Here is a 16279-nt window from a genome sequence, read left to right as displayed (position 1 = left end):
GCCAAAGCCTGTTCTGCAGCTCAAGCTATTAATTTGGGCTGATGTAAAGATGGAAATAGTGCAGCTTGCAAAGGTGTTTTCTGGAGTCACGTCTGGAAGATCCACTGTTCCTCTGTGTCTGTGCCTCGGAAAATTCCTGTGGCTCTTCCAGAGGAGAGGTCAATCAGGAGAAAGCTGTGATCTGAGTGGTGCTCTCCAATGAGATTGCTTACTGGGAAAATCAAAATGTTATCCTAAAAAGTAAGTGCTGAAGAGATGATTTCACTGTGCATCTATTAGGACCATCTGTTTCAGTGTTAGTACAAGAAATAGGCATGTTCTGACTGTTGATGACCAGAATATTCTTCATCATCACTACTGAAGTCTTAGTTTTGCACCTAGCTAAACATTTGAAGGGTAATAGAAAGGCAAGATCTGCTGTTACTGTGAATTTTAAACTCATTTGTTTTGACCATTGTGACTACAGGATTTCAGGATAACTTCTGAACTCAGTCTCCCTGCCGTGGAGCAGGAACAGCCCATCCCAACACCCTCAAGCGCATTCCTTGGAAGCGTGTTTGTCTGTGTGTCCCACTGCAGGCTGGGGCAGCTCTCTAGGTTGGTGGGGAAGTTCCGTGAAGCTTGCCTTGTTATTTGTACCCAGCCCATGCAGCTCAACAAGAACAAATGTCAGATATCTTTTATTGATGCCAAACTAATGTAAGACTGTTCTAACTCTTGGACACACTTACATATGTGCCTTAGGATGTCCAAAATTAGGCCCCTTTGCTTCCTGGAGAGTTAAGGGTACATTGGCTAAACACAGTCTTGTGAACAGCAAAAAATACACAGCCGTGCTCTTCATTCTGATAAAGAAATTTGAGAATAGGTTTCAAGGTTGCTGAAAAAATTATCAGTTTATGTTTGTGACTCCATTTTCAGTCAATATAAATACATTACCTGCAAATTTTTGAATGGAATGTATAGTTGCAATCAGACATTCAACTCAAAGAAAAATCTGATCGTGTCTCTTCCAGTCATAAAATTCATAGCTAATGGTGGTACCTATGTTGAAAAAGTGTCTTGTATCTGAGAATTTGCTCTATCAAATAATGTCATTGCTCTCTTCGTATTGGTTGCAATCTCCATGGAAGTAAACAGGAGGAATTACTTTTGGAGCAACCTAGACAATTCCTCTTCATTCAGCACAGCCAGGCAAGCCAAAGGGTTGGACACCTATGGCCCTGTGCATCAGATATTTATACTGGCTGGTATTTTACAAAACAAAGCTGACTTCAGGACAGGGTGATACTAGCTGTTGCTTTTCCCGGTGGCTGCAGAACAGCCTCATGTACATAGGAGAGTTCTGCTTCTCTGCACGAGGACCAGACCTGATTGCTCTGAAATGCAGCGGCATCTGACATGCTGTGCCTGCAGGAAAGCAGGTAAGTACTGAGCAGGAATACCAACTGTGTGTCACTGCCTGCTAGCTTGGGGCTGCTGCTTTCAGCATCTCTACTGTATTCACAGACAATCTTGTTTTAGGCTGTCTTGTTGATACCTTAAATGGGTGGGTTGAAGAATCAAGAAGCAGCTGTTTCCTTAAGTTTGCAGAGAATATTTTCTCTGGGAATATTATTATTTATAGGGAATGTGTTTATGCCAGCTCTGATTAACTGTTCTTGCTAGTGCAAAAGAATTCTTCAGTGGAAGCCACAATGTTGTTCAATTCATTTGGATTAATTAATCTGAAAGGCCAAGTATATAACTTCATAATTGAGCTTTTAGATCTGTTTTTGAGTTCAAATGAAATCATGCCATGCAATAGTTGAGATACTCTCATGGTCAGACTAGGGAAAGAAGCTTCAGAGAAGAGGATAACTGATTGAAGCACATTGAAGAAAACCTCTCAGAATTCATTGTCTTTTAAAGAGATTTCCCCAGGATTTCTCTCTGTGCCCCATCCATTATCAATGGAGCAACTAATTTTTAATCTTGCTGTTCTGTGGTTTTTGTGTTCCTTTCCTTTCAGGAGGTAAGATAAAGGCTTTGAATCAGGCCCCAGCTGCTTCTCACTGTTTTCAGATCGTGATACCATGATTGGCTCTGCTCTAATAAAGTCACTCCATGTGGGCTGTTCTCCCTTTTCCATGAATTGAAATGAGTGCGTGTAAAATGCAGAAAAGCAGCCACAGGCAGACCTGTGAGTGCTAACACAGCGCAGGTGGTCGCAGCTCAGCCTGGGGCCCTTTGAGACACAAGGCAGGTTTGCAATACATGTTTCAGACCGTCTCTCCCTCTGCATTATAACAGCTTTTAAAAAAGATTCAATTAAGATGTCAAGGACGTAAATGGTTTCTCTTCCCCCCAAGACAGTGTTAGCCCATGAAATGGATGAGCAAACAGCAAGCAAAAGCAAACCTCACTTACAACAGCAGGTAGCAAAGAACAAACCTGCTGGCCGGGTTGCTGAGTGGGGAGAGGAAGGCATGTCGATTCTGTAATGAGGTTTGCAGTGGAAATGCACTTTGCTTTCATTCAGCGCTTTGGATGGAGTTGTTTAATCGCACCAAAGGGTAAATATTTGGCATGAATCTCCTTGGCAATCTGAACTCATTCAGCGCTCAGCCTAGCTGTTCCCGCAGTGCTGCCTTTCACCAGGGCAGGACTTTGTGCTCGCCCGTGGAAAATCAGCAGGTCTTTAATTCTTCAGTTCACTTTTTCCCCACGGTTTTGCATTAACCTCAAGCTGGAGAGCAGGGCCTAGGGGTGCTCAGCCCCTGCACCAGATGGTGTGGGGCTGCCACAGGTGTCCCAAATGGCGGTGGGATGGCAGCACACACCTGTGTCCTCATGTCCGGATCCTCCTCATGTGCAGATTTTAATCTGCTCGAGTAAGTGTCCCTGTGCTCGCCCAAGTGTGAAGTAAACAGGGAAGCTCAAACCAAAACTGTAGCGTCTCAAGCCACCTCTTTTCCTCGCAGAAATGCGGCTCAGTGTCATGAGGCAAGAGAGTGTTTCTGTGCAAAATCCTCACTGGGTGAAGGAAAGCTTTGAAAGTATTGCTGTTCTTCTGATGGCAGCTGTTCTTAAATTTTGCAGGTGAGGAGAAAGGAGAGCAATCCCTTGCTGTCTATACACAAAAGAATCCCTCCACCCACCGTGCTGAGGTGCAGCCTGCCCAGGGAACGGCTGCCCAATGGGTAGCAGGGGCTCCTTGTGGAAGCAAATCCCAAAGGCAATGGGGTATGTGAGGAAATATTTGGGTATTGTTCTTTTTTGTTGCTGTTTTGGGGGCGGGATGGTGTTGATTTTCATGGATTTTTTTTGTTTTTGCGTTTGAACAAAGCCCTGTGGCAGAGGGCAGCATCAGGAGGCAGCATGCTGTCAGGACACGCAGCACCCAGCAGCTGCATTGCTTGCTCCCTTGTCAGTGCTCTGCCACTTGCCTGTACCTTCTCCTGACATTTTCTCTTTGTGGCAGCCCAAGGGCGGGAGTTTTTCCCGCCGATTTACTGGATGATGCGCGCTCCCACAGCCACCACAGTCCATATGGATCCCTCTCCTGGCACTGGTGCTGCTGCTGAGATCTCCCCCAGCAGCTTCCAGAGCGGGCACCTGCTGAGGAGAGCTGCCGTTAATTTACCACCCCTCTGCTCTTTGCTTTGCTTTGCTTTCCTTCTTTGGTTAATTTTTTCTTAAAGTTTTTAATCTCCTTTAACTGTTTAGTAACAGATGTTGGACATGGTCTCTAAGGGTACGAAAACGAGTGAAGTGACAAAAAGAAAGCTAAAGCAAATCTGACACCTGCTTTGAGTTGTGTCTACCAACTTCCATCCAGGGCTGCAAAAGCAAATGCCAAACTGCTCTGAAATTTTGTTTACAGTTTAAAGATTCTCCTGAAAAACTTTCAGTCCTGAAGGATTCTGCTGCTTCATCTCTAATTTTCTTTATTCTCCTTCATTGTTCTACAATCCTGACTTCATTTCCACAATTGCTGACTGTGATATAGAAAAGGGTTTCTAACATCAGGTGCAGCAGAAGTTGAGGGAATGTGGTTTGCAGTGAGACTGGGGTGCACTAAAGAAATGGAAGTTTCATCAGTGAACTCCCCCTCTGCTGTTTGCTCCAGCAGGGTACTTGCACTGTGGTTCTGCTCCACAGAATGGTTTGTCACCTTCTGCAGCCTTGCCCTGCCTCTTCTTCATCTCCTTGGATTTGGGAAACTTGCCTAGCAGCACTTTGTTCTGACTTCATGGGTAACCAGTGTGGCACAAGAATTTTCTAGGAGCCCTCAAACTGATCTGCAAAGGTCTTCTATTCTCCCAGCTCTTTCAGGGTTACCTTCAAGTTTTGCTGCTTTGACATTTTTTATTTGCCTGGGAAAATAATTTGTGCCCAGACAGTTTTGTCAAAACTTTAATAAGAGAGGGTGGCCTACATGGTTCTGTTCACGTCTGTGTTTAAAGGACATGTAAGCATGGGGTGGGAGCAGGAGTGTAGACCTCATGTGACCGATGTGACTGTAAGAATGGTGAAGGACACTGAAAATAAGGTTCTTGAATGTATGCAGATGAATTCTGGAAAAACAACCCCTTAGTTCTTAGTATGGGAGTCCGGCTGCCTTGCTCTGCAAGCTACACAACCTGAAGTTCAGTGAGCAGGGTAGGATTTAGGAGTCCTTGTCCTCTGTGTGGTGCCCTCAGGGGTTGGAGGATTGTGGCAGGCTAGCAGTGGTGGACAGTGAGAAGTGAGAAGAGCCCAGTAGAGCCCATCCCCACTTAACTTGGAATAAGTGATTGAATGGGGCACCCCAGAGCATCTCAAGTGGCAGTGAACATGTCTCACTGTGCAGCAGAGTTCTGCCCCATGGTCCTCACTGGGCAGATACAGGCAGGAGTTTCTGCAAGGGCCTGTGGTCAGATCAAGGATGTGTATTTCACAGCTCAGCCTCTTTTGCTTTCTCACTACTTATATAAAATGGCCTGCGTAAACACATTCATTATTAATACTAACTTATTTCACTCTGCATGAGGGAAACAAACCTATCTACAGGGCTTTTATAGCTCCACTAACTCTGGTTTGCAGAAAGTCCCATTCATTTATTTCTACCCCCTTCTAGCTAGGATGTTTTCAAGCCTATTAGCACAGCTGAAGTCAGACTGGTCTCTGCTGTCTGCAACTTCTCATGCATAAACCTAATTCAAATACTGTCCTTCATTGTCTCAGACCCTGGCTGGCTGAGTGGGCCTGGGTTAGATGTCACTCTGGGAGATGGTTTTGTTATCACAAAGTTAATACTTAACAGGGAATGGTCAGGATTGCATTCATGTGCTCTGAAGTGCAGTCTAAACTGGATTTCCTGGGTTTGTAATGCTTAGTTTCAGATGAACAACTGACTGGCCATGTTTAGAACTCTAAACTGCCAATATTTGCTCACAGGTATAAAACCAGCTTAATCTCTTGGAACAGAGACAAGGATTAATAGGAATCTGTGGTATATAGCAGACATAAAATTTTACATTCTTTGGTGTTTTTCTTCCTGGGAAATGTTTGTGATCCTTCATAGAACAGCTGTTGGGATTCTTAACAGCAACTGTTTTGTCATGTTAGAAAATGTGGTAAATGTCACCCTTTTGAAGCAGTAGTGTACAAAAATTGGAGTAAGGAGAATAAGTGAGATGAGATGATGGTTAAACAGAGATGTTGTAGGTGTGCTTTGCCTTTCACAGTATCTAAAATACACGGAGTCATTGGAGTCTATTGCTACAAGTTTCTCAGTGGAGGGAAAAGTCTTTGCCTTTCTAGTGAAATCAGTGCCTCTTCACTCTGAAGCTGAGCAAGGCAAGCTGCTGTACTCAACTGAATTGTACTGCTGCACACTGCTCAGTTGCAAATCCAGAAGGCTGCAGAGGTCAGGTGTGAGAGGCAGAGCATCTTCCCACCAATACCAGATGTGTCCAGGGCCGTGTGTGTCTCTGACTCTGTCACAGCAAGGTCAGCAATGGGAGTGCTCCTGTCGCTGTTGTGTCATTTCTGTATCTCTATGGCACTTTATCTGATAACATCACTATCACCAGTAAATGCGGTCAATAAGAGAGTATGAAGCAGCTTTGCTGAATGGAGTGTGATTTCTGCCTGTGTCCATTGCAGCACTCCACTTGCAAAGCAAAATAAACTACTTCACACTCCTTGTCTGGGAGGAGGAGCTGCCTCGGCCTGCAGAAATGCCATTGAAATCAGTTTCCCGTTATACTAAGGCATTTTTTGCCTCATGAGGAACTGATACAATCTCTGTTCCTATATTCAGGCATTACTGGTTAAAGTCAACACCCCCTTTGGTGTCCACTTTAACCACTGCTAAGTCTTCTACACCAGCACTGCTTTCTTCTGTTATATATAAACCATGCTTCCAAAAGGAGTCTGAAATCTCAGTGACAAAACCTTTGTGTCTATTGCAGTGCAGCTAAGGGTAAGCTGTGAACAAGGAGGCGATGAGGATTTGCTGTCTGCTGGCAGGGAAGCTAGCTAGATTTTCTGAATTTAGTGAGGGAGGAAATGGAAGATACTGATGTCCACATCAGGCTTGCATTTCCTCTTTCAACAACTGCACTTCTTTAGTGTGATCTCGTACAAAGATGTGGCAACATCATGAACTTTCACTTTCTTCACATGCAAAGTGGAGCTCAGGAGGAAGTCAGTTCTTGATTTGTGCATAATCCTTCTCACAAATGTACAGAGAAAAGTCAGTGCAGAGGCTGGAATTAGTATCCCTGTCTGGGAGATAATACTGCAAGGATCTAGCTCTATGTGAATATGAAAGCTAACTGCTTCAGTTGTCATCATTCTCAACCCTGGGAAAGGGTCTGGCTGCTACAGAGCAGTGCTGGAGGCAGCGGTGTACCCAGAGCACTGAGTTGCCTCTCTCAGGTTGGCACCACCTCGTCATTCAGGCTATCTGGATGCCTGTGAGCACTGATAAGAGGTAACTGATTGGTATGTGAGGCTTCTGTCAGTGGATTTTTTTTATCGCCTCATTTGTTTGGGAAGTGATAGTGCTCATCTTCTTCCAAGGTACAAAAAGTTGTTTGAGGTCCTATGGTGCTCGCTGCTGCTTTGGGGCTTTTACCTTACTTCCCTGTGAATTGGGGGGTTGTCATCTGTTTGCTGCTGCACTGGGCTCAGGCTTTTTATTGCATGTCTTGTTTGGTTTGGCTCTGTGCACGAAACTACTTTTGTAGCCAACCAGGAAGGAACCAGTATGAAAAGTCTGTAAAAAGAGCTGGCGGGGAAATCTGGAACTCAGTCTATAACATAAGCATGTATGATCAGGACAGGAGGGGCAACAAGATTTCATCTGAAGCTTTTTGCCATAAACTCCATGTCTCTGCTTCTTTGCAGCCCAAGGCTGTATGACTGAAGGCCTGGAGGATTGCAGGTGTGGTGTGGACATCAGAGTAAAATATGCTACCATCTATAAGTAAATACTTTTTTTTTTTTTTTTTTCCCCAAAGTAAAAGGGAATCGCATCCAATGAGATATGCATCGCTATTTACAAAAAATTATTTCAGTTCTTTTCATCCATAAATGACAACACAAAGCATTGTGGAAGGGAAGCAAATAAGCTAGGAGCCCTGAGAATGGGCTTATTTCTGTTCTTTTTATGAAATATTTTCACATCTGAGTATTTAAAGTAAATGGTTTTAGAAAGTAGTTCAGGGTCCTGCACCTTTCATGACAGCATCTCCACTTGTCGGGCGAAGCAACTAACGTTCAGTGTGTGGGTCAAAGCTTTCTTCTTGATGATTTCTCACTTTGTTTTGTAACGAAGCTTCTGCAGACTCCTTTAAAACAAAATAGTAACAGACCGCATCCAGACAGCAGTTCAGATTAGCCCAGCAAAGAGTGACCTGAAGGATGTCCCGTAGCACAGTGTGACAAGGGACGTGCATGATGCTATTTCTCTCCAAAAAGTACAGGAAGAACGTCACATGGTAAGGTGTGAAACAGACCAAAAACGTGACAAAGTTTGTCACTACTACCTTCTCTGCTCTGGTCATGTGTGTCTGGAGGTTCTCTGATATTCTGTGGTTTCTCAGACACCTGATGATCTGAATGGTACAGAAGGCCATGGCCACCATGCTGCCGAAGAAGATCATTTCCAGGGAGATTATCAGGCCTGTGTTTTCCCATGTGCTTTTGGAGAAGTTGTGGAAGCAGGATGAGATGTTGTAGGTCTCCTCATGAAACTGGGAAGTAGACACGGTCCCAGCCGAGATGCCCAGGCAGATGACAGCACAGACCAGAGCAGCTTTCTTGGTGGAGCGCAGGGCAGGAGCCATGAAAGGGTGCTGGATTGCGATGTAGCGGTCTACGCAGATGCAGAGGGAGATGAGGATGCTGCCATACATATTTATAAAGTAAAGACTCTCCAAGATGGAACAAAACATAGACCCGAATTTCCACTTGTTCTGAAGGTGATAGGAAACAATTTTAAAAGGAAGAGTGAACAGCAGCAAAGTATCCAGAAAAATAAGGGCTATAAGGTAGACTGCAGATTCTGACAGCTTTTTAGCTGGAAAAAACAGGAACGAGAGGGCCATCACATTGAACAGCAATCCCAGGATAAATGTGGGAGTGTACATGATCAGCTGGAACAGTTCTACTCTGGGGTTGATACTGCTGTTGGTACAGGTGTCATTCATGTCTCCAAGTATACTGAAAGAGAAGAAAATCACCTGCACCACAAGGAAGACTGAAGACCATGTCTAAAACCTGATGCAAAGGCCAACGAAGTCTGTAAGTGTCTGCAGACCTGGAGACAATTTTTCTCCTTGGTTTGCTGACTTCCCAACCCTGAGAGACTAAGTCTTCAGAAGAAAAATGAAACTTAGGAACCCAAACATTTGCTTAAATCAGCCAGACTTACCACAGCTGGTAAACTGCTGTCTGCTGCAAAGTGTAGCAAATGTGCAGTGGTTTCTTCTCCCTGAGAGGGGATTAAAAATATCAAGGTAGACAGGTCTGAGCAGGGGTCCTGAAGTAATCCTCTGTTAGAAGAAGGCTGGATCCTGTCCTCAGGCTCTCCTGATAAGGATCAGGAAAGCTGTCATTGGTTTCTGCTGTCAGAATCACTTACAAATCCAAACGCACAGGGATACCTGGTTCTTTCTTGCAGCCAATTCTTTCACAGCAGACATTGTCTGTAAATAAACCCTTTTAAAAATCTTTCTGTTAGAGCCCAGAAACCACCTTCATCTGCCTCCCTGTAACTGTTGTTACTTTTACCTGATGCTTTTCTTACATGAGTTACTGGCACCGATGCTGTTTCATTTTGGATTTGGCAGCCTGTCATCAGGTGGTCAGTGTATGTTCCTGTTCTGCAGACCAAGCCGCTTCCCTGGTGTTTCAGAGGTAAGCTCTCTTGCCCTGTAGTTTGAGAAGATCAGCACAGTGGAAAAAGAATTCTTGCATAAAAACTAGCAATTATTAGAAAGGAAGAGCAGGTTGGTAGTCTGCTCTGTAAGGACATGCTGATGCCGGGTAAACAGTTCTGTAAGCTCTTAGTTACATTGCAGAAATGAGAAAAACAGTCCCAGAAACTCAGCCTGATGAGGAGAACAGCTGTGGCATGACTGTAGGTGCCAAAAAGCATCCCTCTGCTGGGTCAGGTGCAGGCTTTATTCATACTGCCCACTCAGGTATGTGTGTCCCCACATCTGGCAGTGCTGCTGGCTGTGTGCTCAGTAGCCTCCTTTGCTGCAGAGCACCATAAAGGACATGGGGGCACGGCTCAGCAGTGGGGCAGCAGCCCTGACAGCAGCGCAGCTCTGCTGCTGTATGTGAGAAACTGAGGGAAAACAAAGAAAATCCCTTATCCAAATACAACAGGGCAGGAAAGCCTGAGGTTGGGAAGCACTTGGGGATCTGAGTGGCTGGAATGGAGAAGCATCCCTAATGATGCAGCAGGTTGTTCAGCGCCTGTTCAGCTCAACTCTCCTGCAGCAGCAGGGCATGGGATTTTGCTGGTAGTGGCACTGGGCACCCGAGCCCACAGATTCAGGTGGGGTTACAACAGATGAGGGGTTACACTGACGAGATGAAGCTGTGCAGAAGCACTGCACTGAACAAAATGGTGTCCTGAGCCCGCAGCGTGCTGCTCTCCTGCAGGGTCCCCGTTCTTGCATGAAGCACTGCCAGTCCTTTTAATGCTGGGAGGGAACCGACTGCTGACAGCCAAAGGGATGACAAGTTGGTTAAGGAATTCCTGAAAAGTTATCAGTATTGAGAAAGTTCTTTGCTGCATTGCCTTTCTAGAAGATTTCATTAGACTTTTTTCCTTCAGTGTTTTTTTGTTTTAAATAATAGTGTGTCAAAGGAAATTCTAGGTCTAGGGAAATAAAATAAGAAAGTAAAATTTCAGCTTCTTACCCAAAGTTTTATTTGGTACAGGTCTAGTGATGATTAAAAGACATTTCAGTCTAGCTTGATGTATAGATTTCTAAACAAGAAAATATGCCAAAGGATGGTCCGTTCTTTCTTCAGAAACAAACAAAAAAAACCCCAACAAGTAAACATGTTATAAGCAAAACAGATGATACAAAGTACATTTAGTTTTCAGATCATGTAGCAAGAAGAATGTTTCTAAGGTAAAATTTCCCTATAATGTAATACTGTCTCTTCCCAACTCACCTTTGGGCACTCTCTAGCACTGCTTGTTGACTTGCTCCCCTTGACTTGTAGAATTCTTGAATCCTGTGTATTCTTTGAAGGCTATGAAGTGAGCTGCGTGCAGAGAAACAGCCAGTCTGGAGGTTAGTATCCACGAAGTGCTGCTGCTTTTTGTTTCATCACATACTTCCATTACAGCAACACACCCCCACTCTGTCTACACAATATGCGCTATGGAGGTGATCTGTCACAAAGCTCATTTGAGGATGTAAATAGTTTGCTTTGTGGGGCTCACATCTCCATGAGTCACCCATTCAGAGCAGTTTCCATTAACAGAGGAGGAAATTCAGGTCCTGCAGAGCTTTGTGTGACTTCTTTCTACAAGAGCGTTAGCTGCTTTAACCTATATCCTGAGCTACTGCTGTCAGTGCCTCTTCCTTTTCGTGCTATCAGAAATGAAAAAGAGATCATCAGTTTTCAATGATGATTTTAAATGTTCATTTTGAGTTGGTATTTAAAAAAAAAAAAAGATTGCTCACTCTTCCCCTTTTGCAGGGATTTCTCCTAGTATTCATGGAGTTGTTTCTCATTTTCCCTTGGATGCATGTATTCTCATGGCACGTAAGCACTGCCTGCCTCACCAGGGGGTGCACAGAAGTCCGGACAGAAAGCCTTGTGTGACTGCACATCTGAAGAAGGATGCTCTGAAAAGGAGTGGATGAGGAAGCAGAAATGCTGGGGTTGTTCTCAGCACACCATGTTCTAGCCATTGCCAAGGGCTGGGCTGCTTTTTGTCAGCAAATATCCTGGCAAGTTTTTTAGGGAGGATTCTGTAGCCGAGTGGCCAGGATGGCATGCAGGTGGTGCAAATTCACTTGGAGAATTTGTGAAACTGAATGGGTGGGGAAAAAGTGATGCTGAGGGATGACAGCAAAGGGGAAATGAAACAGTGTGAGTAACATATAGAAGGGCTGGGATAGTCCATGACAACCTCCCAGACTGTTGATTAATAGTGCAACTTGTGATGCAAGGGTGAGGAAGCTGTGGGCAGGCGAGGTGCCTTTCTTTTCACACTATAGGCCTTTATCTTGTGCTGATAGGTTGTGATTCTTCAGTAGGACCACAAGAGCGGGCAGAAGACAATCAGTCTTCCAGTCTGATTGTTTAGACTGCTCAAATCTTGCACCTCTTTGCACGTCACCGATGCCACCAGTGAGAAAAGGATCACCTGATGCTGTGTGTGCCACCTCATTGCTTTTTCCTAAAGAAGGAGCTGTTCCACAAGCATTTTAACTTGTGTTGAGATCTCTGTCATTTCTCTGTGGCCACCACACAGATTTGCCCTTTAAGTTACGCAGGCGGCCCTGGGTGGCAGCAGTTAGGCTCTGCTGGTTCCTTGTGCTCGCCTTTGGGGCTGACCTTCCCCTAGCAGTGCCAAGCTGCACCAGCCAGCTCAAGATGCTGGTTATCTAAATCAGAGTCTAATTAGGGAGAAAAATTGTTCTGCTCAAGAAGAGAGAGCATTCTCTGCTATAGTCCTCTTGCTTTCCTACTTGATTTCCCTCAAACGCCCTTCAACATCTCCAGTTTTCAGTTTCTCTCACCTCTCCCCTGCCCTTCCATGTCCCCACCCCTGGATTCTCCCTTTTTCAGAAGGGCTGCTGTAGCTGTGTGCTGGAGAGGAAGCTTTGGGAGCCAGCCAGAAGGGAACAGCAGTAGGGGACACTAGACTGTTTAGCAGATACCTCAACAGAGCAATGTGCAAAGCCTTAGGATGGTCCTGGGGAACCTTGTACTGCTGGAGTGCTTGTCTGGGATCACCATGAGGGGCTGAGCTCATCTCTGAGCTATTTGGTCCTGCTGGAGGGCTTCAAAGGGTGGCAAAGGAACAACACCCTTCCCCTCCAACTCCCTGGCTGTAGGAGGCCCAGAGGCTTTTGGAATTTGTTCCTACTCACCCTGAGTCACGGATCACATCCTGGCTTTGGGCCATCACGACATCCCCACAGGACTGCCTGTGACATCCAGGAGAGCCAGAAGTTGGATGCCACGTCCTTCTACCTAAATTCGTTGGCTCTGCAGTCATTTGTTATTGAGTTGCTCCATCTCGTGGTTGAAGGGGAAATGCGAAGCACAGCCCTGCATTGTCTCAGCCTCTCCTACGGTTGATCACCAGGAGGAACAGTGTATCCTGTAGCTCAGACGGCTTATCCCATAACTGCCTCCACCAGCAAAGCGCTTGGCTCCCTGCATTCGCTGTGTTTGTTCCGCTGTCCACACCATGCATGACCAAGGAGGAGTAATGAGCAAAGGGAAAGCCCAAAGCTCTGCCTTTTGTGTCGATCTGAGGGGACAAAAGCACAGAAACAGCTGAAACAACTCCATTGAGGAAGTGACCATAAGCATTACTGGTGAGGCCAGGAAACTGCTGTGCCAGTGCAGAACTCTGACTCCAGGGGGAGGCCAGCTCACCAGCTGTTAGTGTCCCTTGGAAGGACCCAAAACCTGAAGGAGGAACCTGCAAGCCTTGGCTGTGCAGCAGAACCATGACTGTCTCAATGGAGAAGGGTTCTTTCAGTGGTGGAGGAGCTAAATCTGCTGCCTGAGTGAGCAGGTGAGCTGATGTCTCCCTTTGAGGTGGTTTTGAGTTTGTTGAAATAGATGACTCATTTCAATAGAGATATCAGCTGGGGATGCTGTGTGGGGCTCTTGAGGACATGTCAGCTTGTTCTGCTCTCAGCTGCACAACACTTGCTGCCAGCCTGAAGGGGACCTGTGGGCAGTGCTGCCACTCTTCCCACTTCATTACCTTTGGCTCAGCCCAGTGGGTTTCCAGCAGTGCTGGTGTACCCACAGAGGGCCCCCACACCGCAGTGTGCCTCTTTCCAGCCAAATGGCTGACTCATTCTGACACTTCAAAGGTGGTTTTATGCTTTTTTCCTACTCAAATCCTCACCTACATTTGTCTTCAGCTCGTACCCAGGTTGGATAGTTAAAAGAATTTCATCCCAGAAAGAGCACTGAAGCACTGGCACAGCTGCCCAGGGATCGATGGGGTCACCATCCCTGGAGATGTGGTGAAGTGGCACTGAGGGACGTGGGCAGTGGGCATGGTGGGCTGGGGTTGGACTTGGGGATCTTAGAGATTTTTTCTAACCTAAATGATTTTATGATTCTGTGATATAACTCCAATCCCTGGCATGACAAAGCGGACGCTTCAGCTGTCCTTGTGCAAAGTGGAAAAAAAATCAATAACTGAAGATGATTGAGGAGCTTTTGCTTTGTTTTTCGTAGAGCCAACATGCATATACAACTGTATGTAAGGGGTTGTATAACTGCACCTCATATCCAAAAGGCAGCCATGCACATTTTGAGCCATCCAGGCTGCTTGTGTGACTGAGGAACTGTATCCCACCAGCGTACTGCTTGTGGTGACAGACATCGATCAGCCTTCACATAGCATTTGTTCTCAGTGTTTTCCACACCTCGTTTCTGGAGGCGTGTGAACTAGCACCGCATGTGTGTACAGTGTGTGACAAGTTACTGCAGCTTGGAAGGCCTCAAAAATCATTATGAGAAAATGATTAACTAAGCAAGAACATAACAGTCATTTTAGGAAAGAGAAAAAGTGCTTCCAATAAGATGTCCTATCTTTGAAGCCAGCAGTGGATGTTTAGGGGAAGAATGTCAGAAAGTGGGATCCTGCTGCTGACAGTACTTCCAACAGCAAGCTCAGTGAATAAGGAAAGGGTGGTCGTAGAGCTGTCCTCACTGAGTTCCCCAGCTTACTTTTTTCTTCCCATTTCCCACAGAGTTCTTCTGCTGACATATATCTATGCAGCGTGTGATATACTTGTGTCTATTCAGCAGACACATCTAGCATTTTATTCTTGAAAACACAGACATAACCATTTTGTTAGCATTTTAGGAGATCAGTCAGATTTGAATGGCTCTGGTCTTCTGAAGGTGGCAGAGATCGGAGGGCAGCAATGCTCCAAGTGTGGTTGTGATGGATAATGAATGTGAAGAGATGAATTAGAAAAGCGGTCACAACCATCGGGATGCAATGGCAGTACTTTTCCCTGAATATGCATTGAAACTGTACTCCCCGAGAGCAGGAAGTTTTTTTGTCATTTCATTGTTTAAAATTCATTTTGCTTTCTCAGTGTTTTGCTGTATTATTTCATTACCCAAACAGCATGTGAATGCAATTCTTTCTCTTCTGGCTGTGTGCTTGATGTGGCATGTGCCATTTTGGTGCTTCACTTTGTATCCCGTTGATCCACTGTTGCCTCTGCCAAGCGCTGTGCTGATGAGGTGTTTGCTGCACCCAGCCAAGCCTTTTTTAGGGTGATTTGAATGTCTGCAGACATCACAAGGCACCATGGCTGCCCTGCAGGGTCAAGCACTCAGGTCAGGGAGTTTCCATCCTCTCCTAAATGTAACTGTTCTGGTGTCAACCTGACACCAGAGGTGTGATCTGTCATCTTTTCAACTTTACGCATGGGAAATCATAGCAGAGAAATGCAAAAGGACTGTCCAGAAGTGATACAAAAGAGTGGAGTGCAATTTCCCAAATTTAGATATCTTTTTCCTGATGCCAACGTTATTTTTAGGCTGTTCCTTCCCAGGGACCAGCTCCCAGGTCAAACAGCACTGCATTAATCACATCTCGATATTCATACTTCTTTGGGAAGTCTTGTGATGTTCAGAAATGACTGCTGTCTGCCCTTTCATACGAAGAATTAACTATTCCCAGTTGGTAAGTGCATTTCTTAACTCTGCCGAAGCTACGTACAACATGCAAAAGAAGTTATGAAGAAAAGATAACGTTTCATATCATTACCCATATATACACCTTCTCTTAATTCATACGAATTTTTCAATTTATCTTATTTAATTCCCATAACATGTTATATGGGGTGAGACTGTGCTTTTGTGATACAGTTGATGCAGTTACAGTACATGCTGATTGCAGAAAGGATGAAGAGAAGAACATCTTTCTCTCCCTTTTTTTCCGTAGCTGAACTCAGGAAGTGGTGGCCTTCAAGCAGATCTTGTGCCGTTGTAAGAGCGTTGATGGTGTTTGTGCAGAAGCATAGAGTGGTGGGGTTTGGGGTTGAGTTTTTTTTTAGGTGCTGCTGCACAACAGTAATCATTTTTTTCATAGCTTTGGTTGCTAACAGAGAGAAGGTTGTGTGGGATAAAGTCCATTCGCTTGTTTCAATCACGTTCAGATGAAAAGCAGAGGAGGTGTCGTTATAGCTTGGTGTCCCTTCTTGTCACTGGCCCTGTTTTGTATTAGACTGCAGGGATCTTGGCATGAGCTAGCTTTTGAGATGCTCTCTCTTCTCAAACCAGTTACTATATAGTAACGACATGCAGACTCAGAAGGAGAATCCTGAACTTCCAGCTCTATTTTTAACACCAAACCCTTCAAAAGCCATCAGCTGATGACCCCATGGGCGCATCCCACAGCCTGCAGACACTGATGGGAGGACAGAGCTCATCAGCAGGGAACCGGGGACAGGAGCTGGGACCCAGATGGCATGTGCTGGCCAGGACATGGTAAGGCACTTTGAGTGGTGATGGCTGGTTTGTCCCCGTCTTGCTGTCTGGCACAAGAGCT

General features: G+C 45.3%; 2 protein-coding genes across 25 annotated transcripts in view; one reads left to right on the top strand and one right to left on the bottom strand.

The window, feature by feature from the left end:
- Positions 1–2896: 2896 nt before the first annotated feature.
- LOC104912587 (uncharacterized) overlaps positions 2897–16279 on the top strand; it is an 82090-nt gene continuing 68707 nt past the window's right edge. For 10 of the 17 annotated variants that reach the window (XR_014885602.1, XR_014885599.1, XR_014885605.1 and 7 more), the window contains exons 1-5: positions 2897–2985; positions 3082–3225; positions 7381–7459; positions 9327–10793; positions 12304–16218. The gene's annotated coding sequence lies outside the window, so the exon portion shown is untranslated. Of the gene's footprint in view, positions 2986–3081; positions 3226–7380; positions 7460–9326; positions 10794–12303; positions 16219–16279 lie in introns of those variants that run through there. The other 7 variants (XM_085233251.1, XM_085233249.1, XM_085233250.1 and 4 more) reach the window with 5 other exon arrangements.
- LOC104912588 (lysophosphatidic acid receptor 6-like) lies at positions 7527–10684 on the bottom strand. Of its 8 annotated transcripts, XM_085233246.1 has the most exons (5): positions 10672–10684; positions 9284–9408; positions 9141–9195; positions 8909–9066; positions 7527–8697 (listed from the first exon to the last, which is right to left on the bottom strand). In XM_085233246.1, exon 5 carries the CDS (start codon positions 8682–8684, stop codon positions 7746–7748), a length of 939 nt encoding a protein of 312 aa, XP_085089372.1. In that variant the 5' UTR covers positions 8685–8697; positions 8909–9066; positions 9141–9195; positions 9284–9408; positions 10672–10684; the 3' UTR covers positions 7527–7745. The 8 variants fall into 8 exon arrangements, with proteins under 8 accessions (XP_085089372.1, XP_085089371.1, XP_085089367.1 ...); XM_085233245.1 differs by lacking the exon at positions 10672–10684 and having other exon boundaries at positions 9268–9392; XM_085233241.1 differs by lacking the exon at positions 10672–10684 and having other exon boundaries at positions 8909–9195; positions 9284–9410.

The sequence above is a fragment of the Meleagris gallopavo genome, chromosome 11 (genome assembly GCF_905368555.1).
Source record: "Meleagris gallopavo chromosome 11, MGAL_WU_HG_1.1, whole genome shotgun sequence".
NCBI lineage: Eukaryota > Metazoa > Chordata > Aves > Galliformes > Phasianidae > Meleagris > Meleagris gallopavo.
This window is presented reverse-complemented; position numbering and strand designations above follow the sequence as displayed.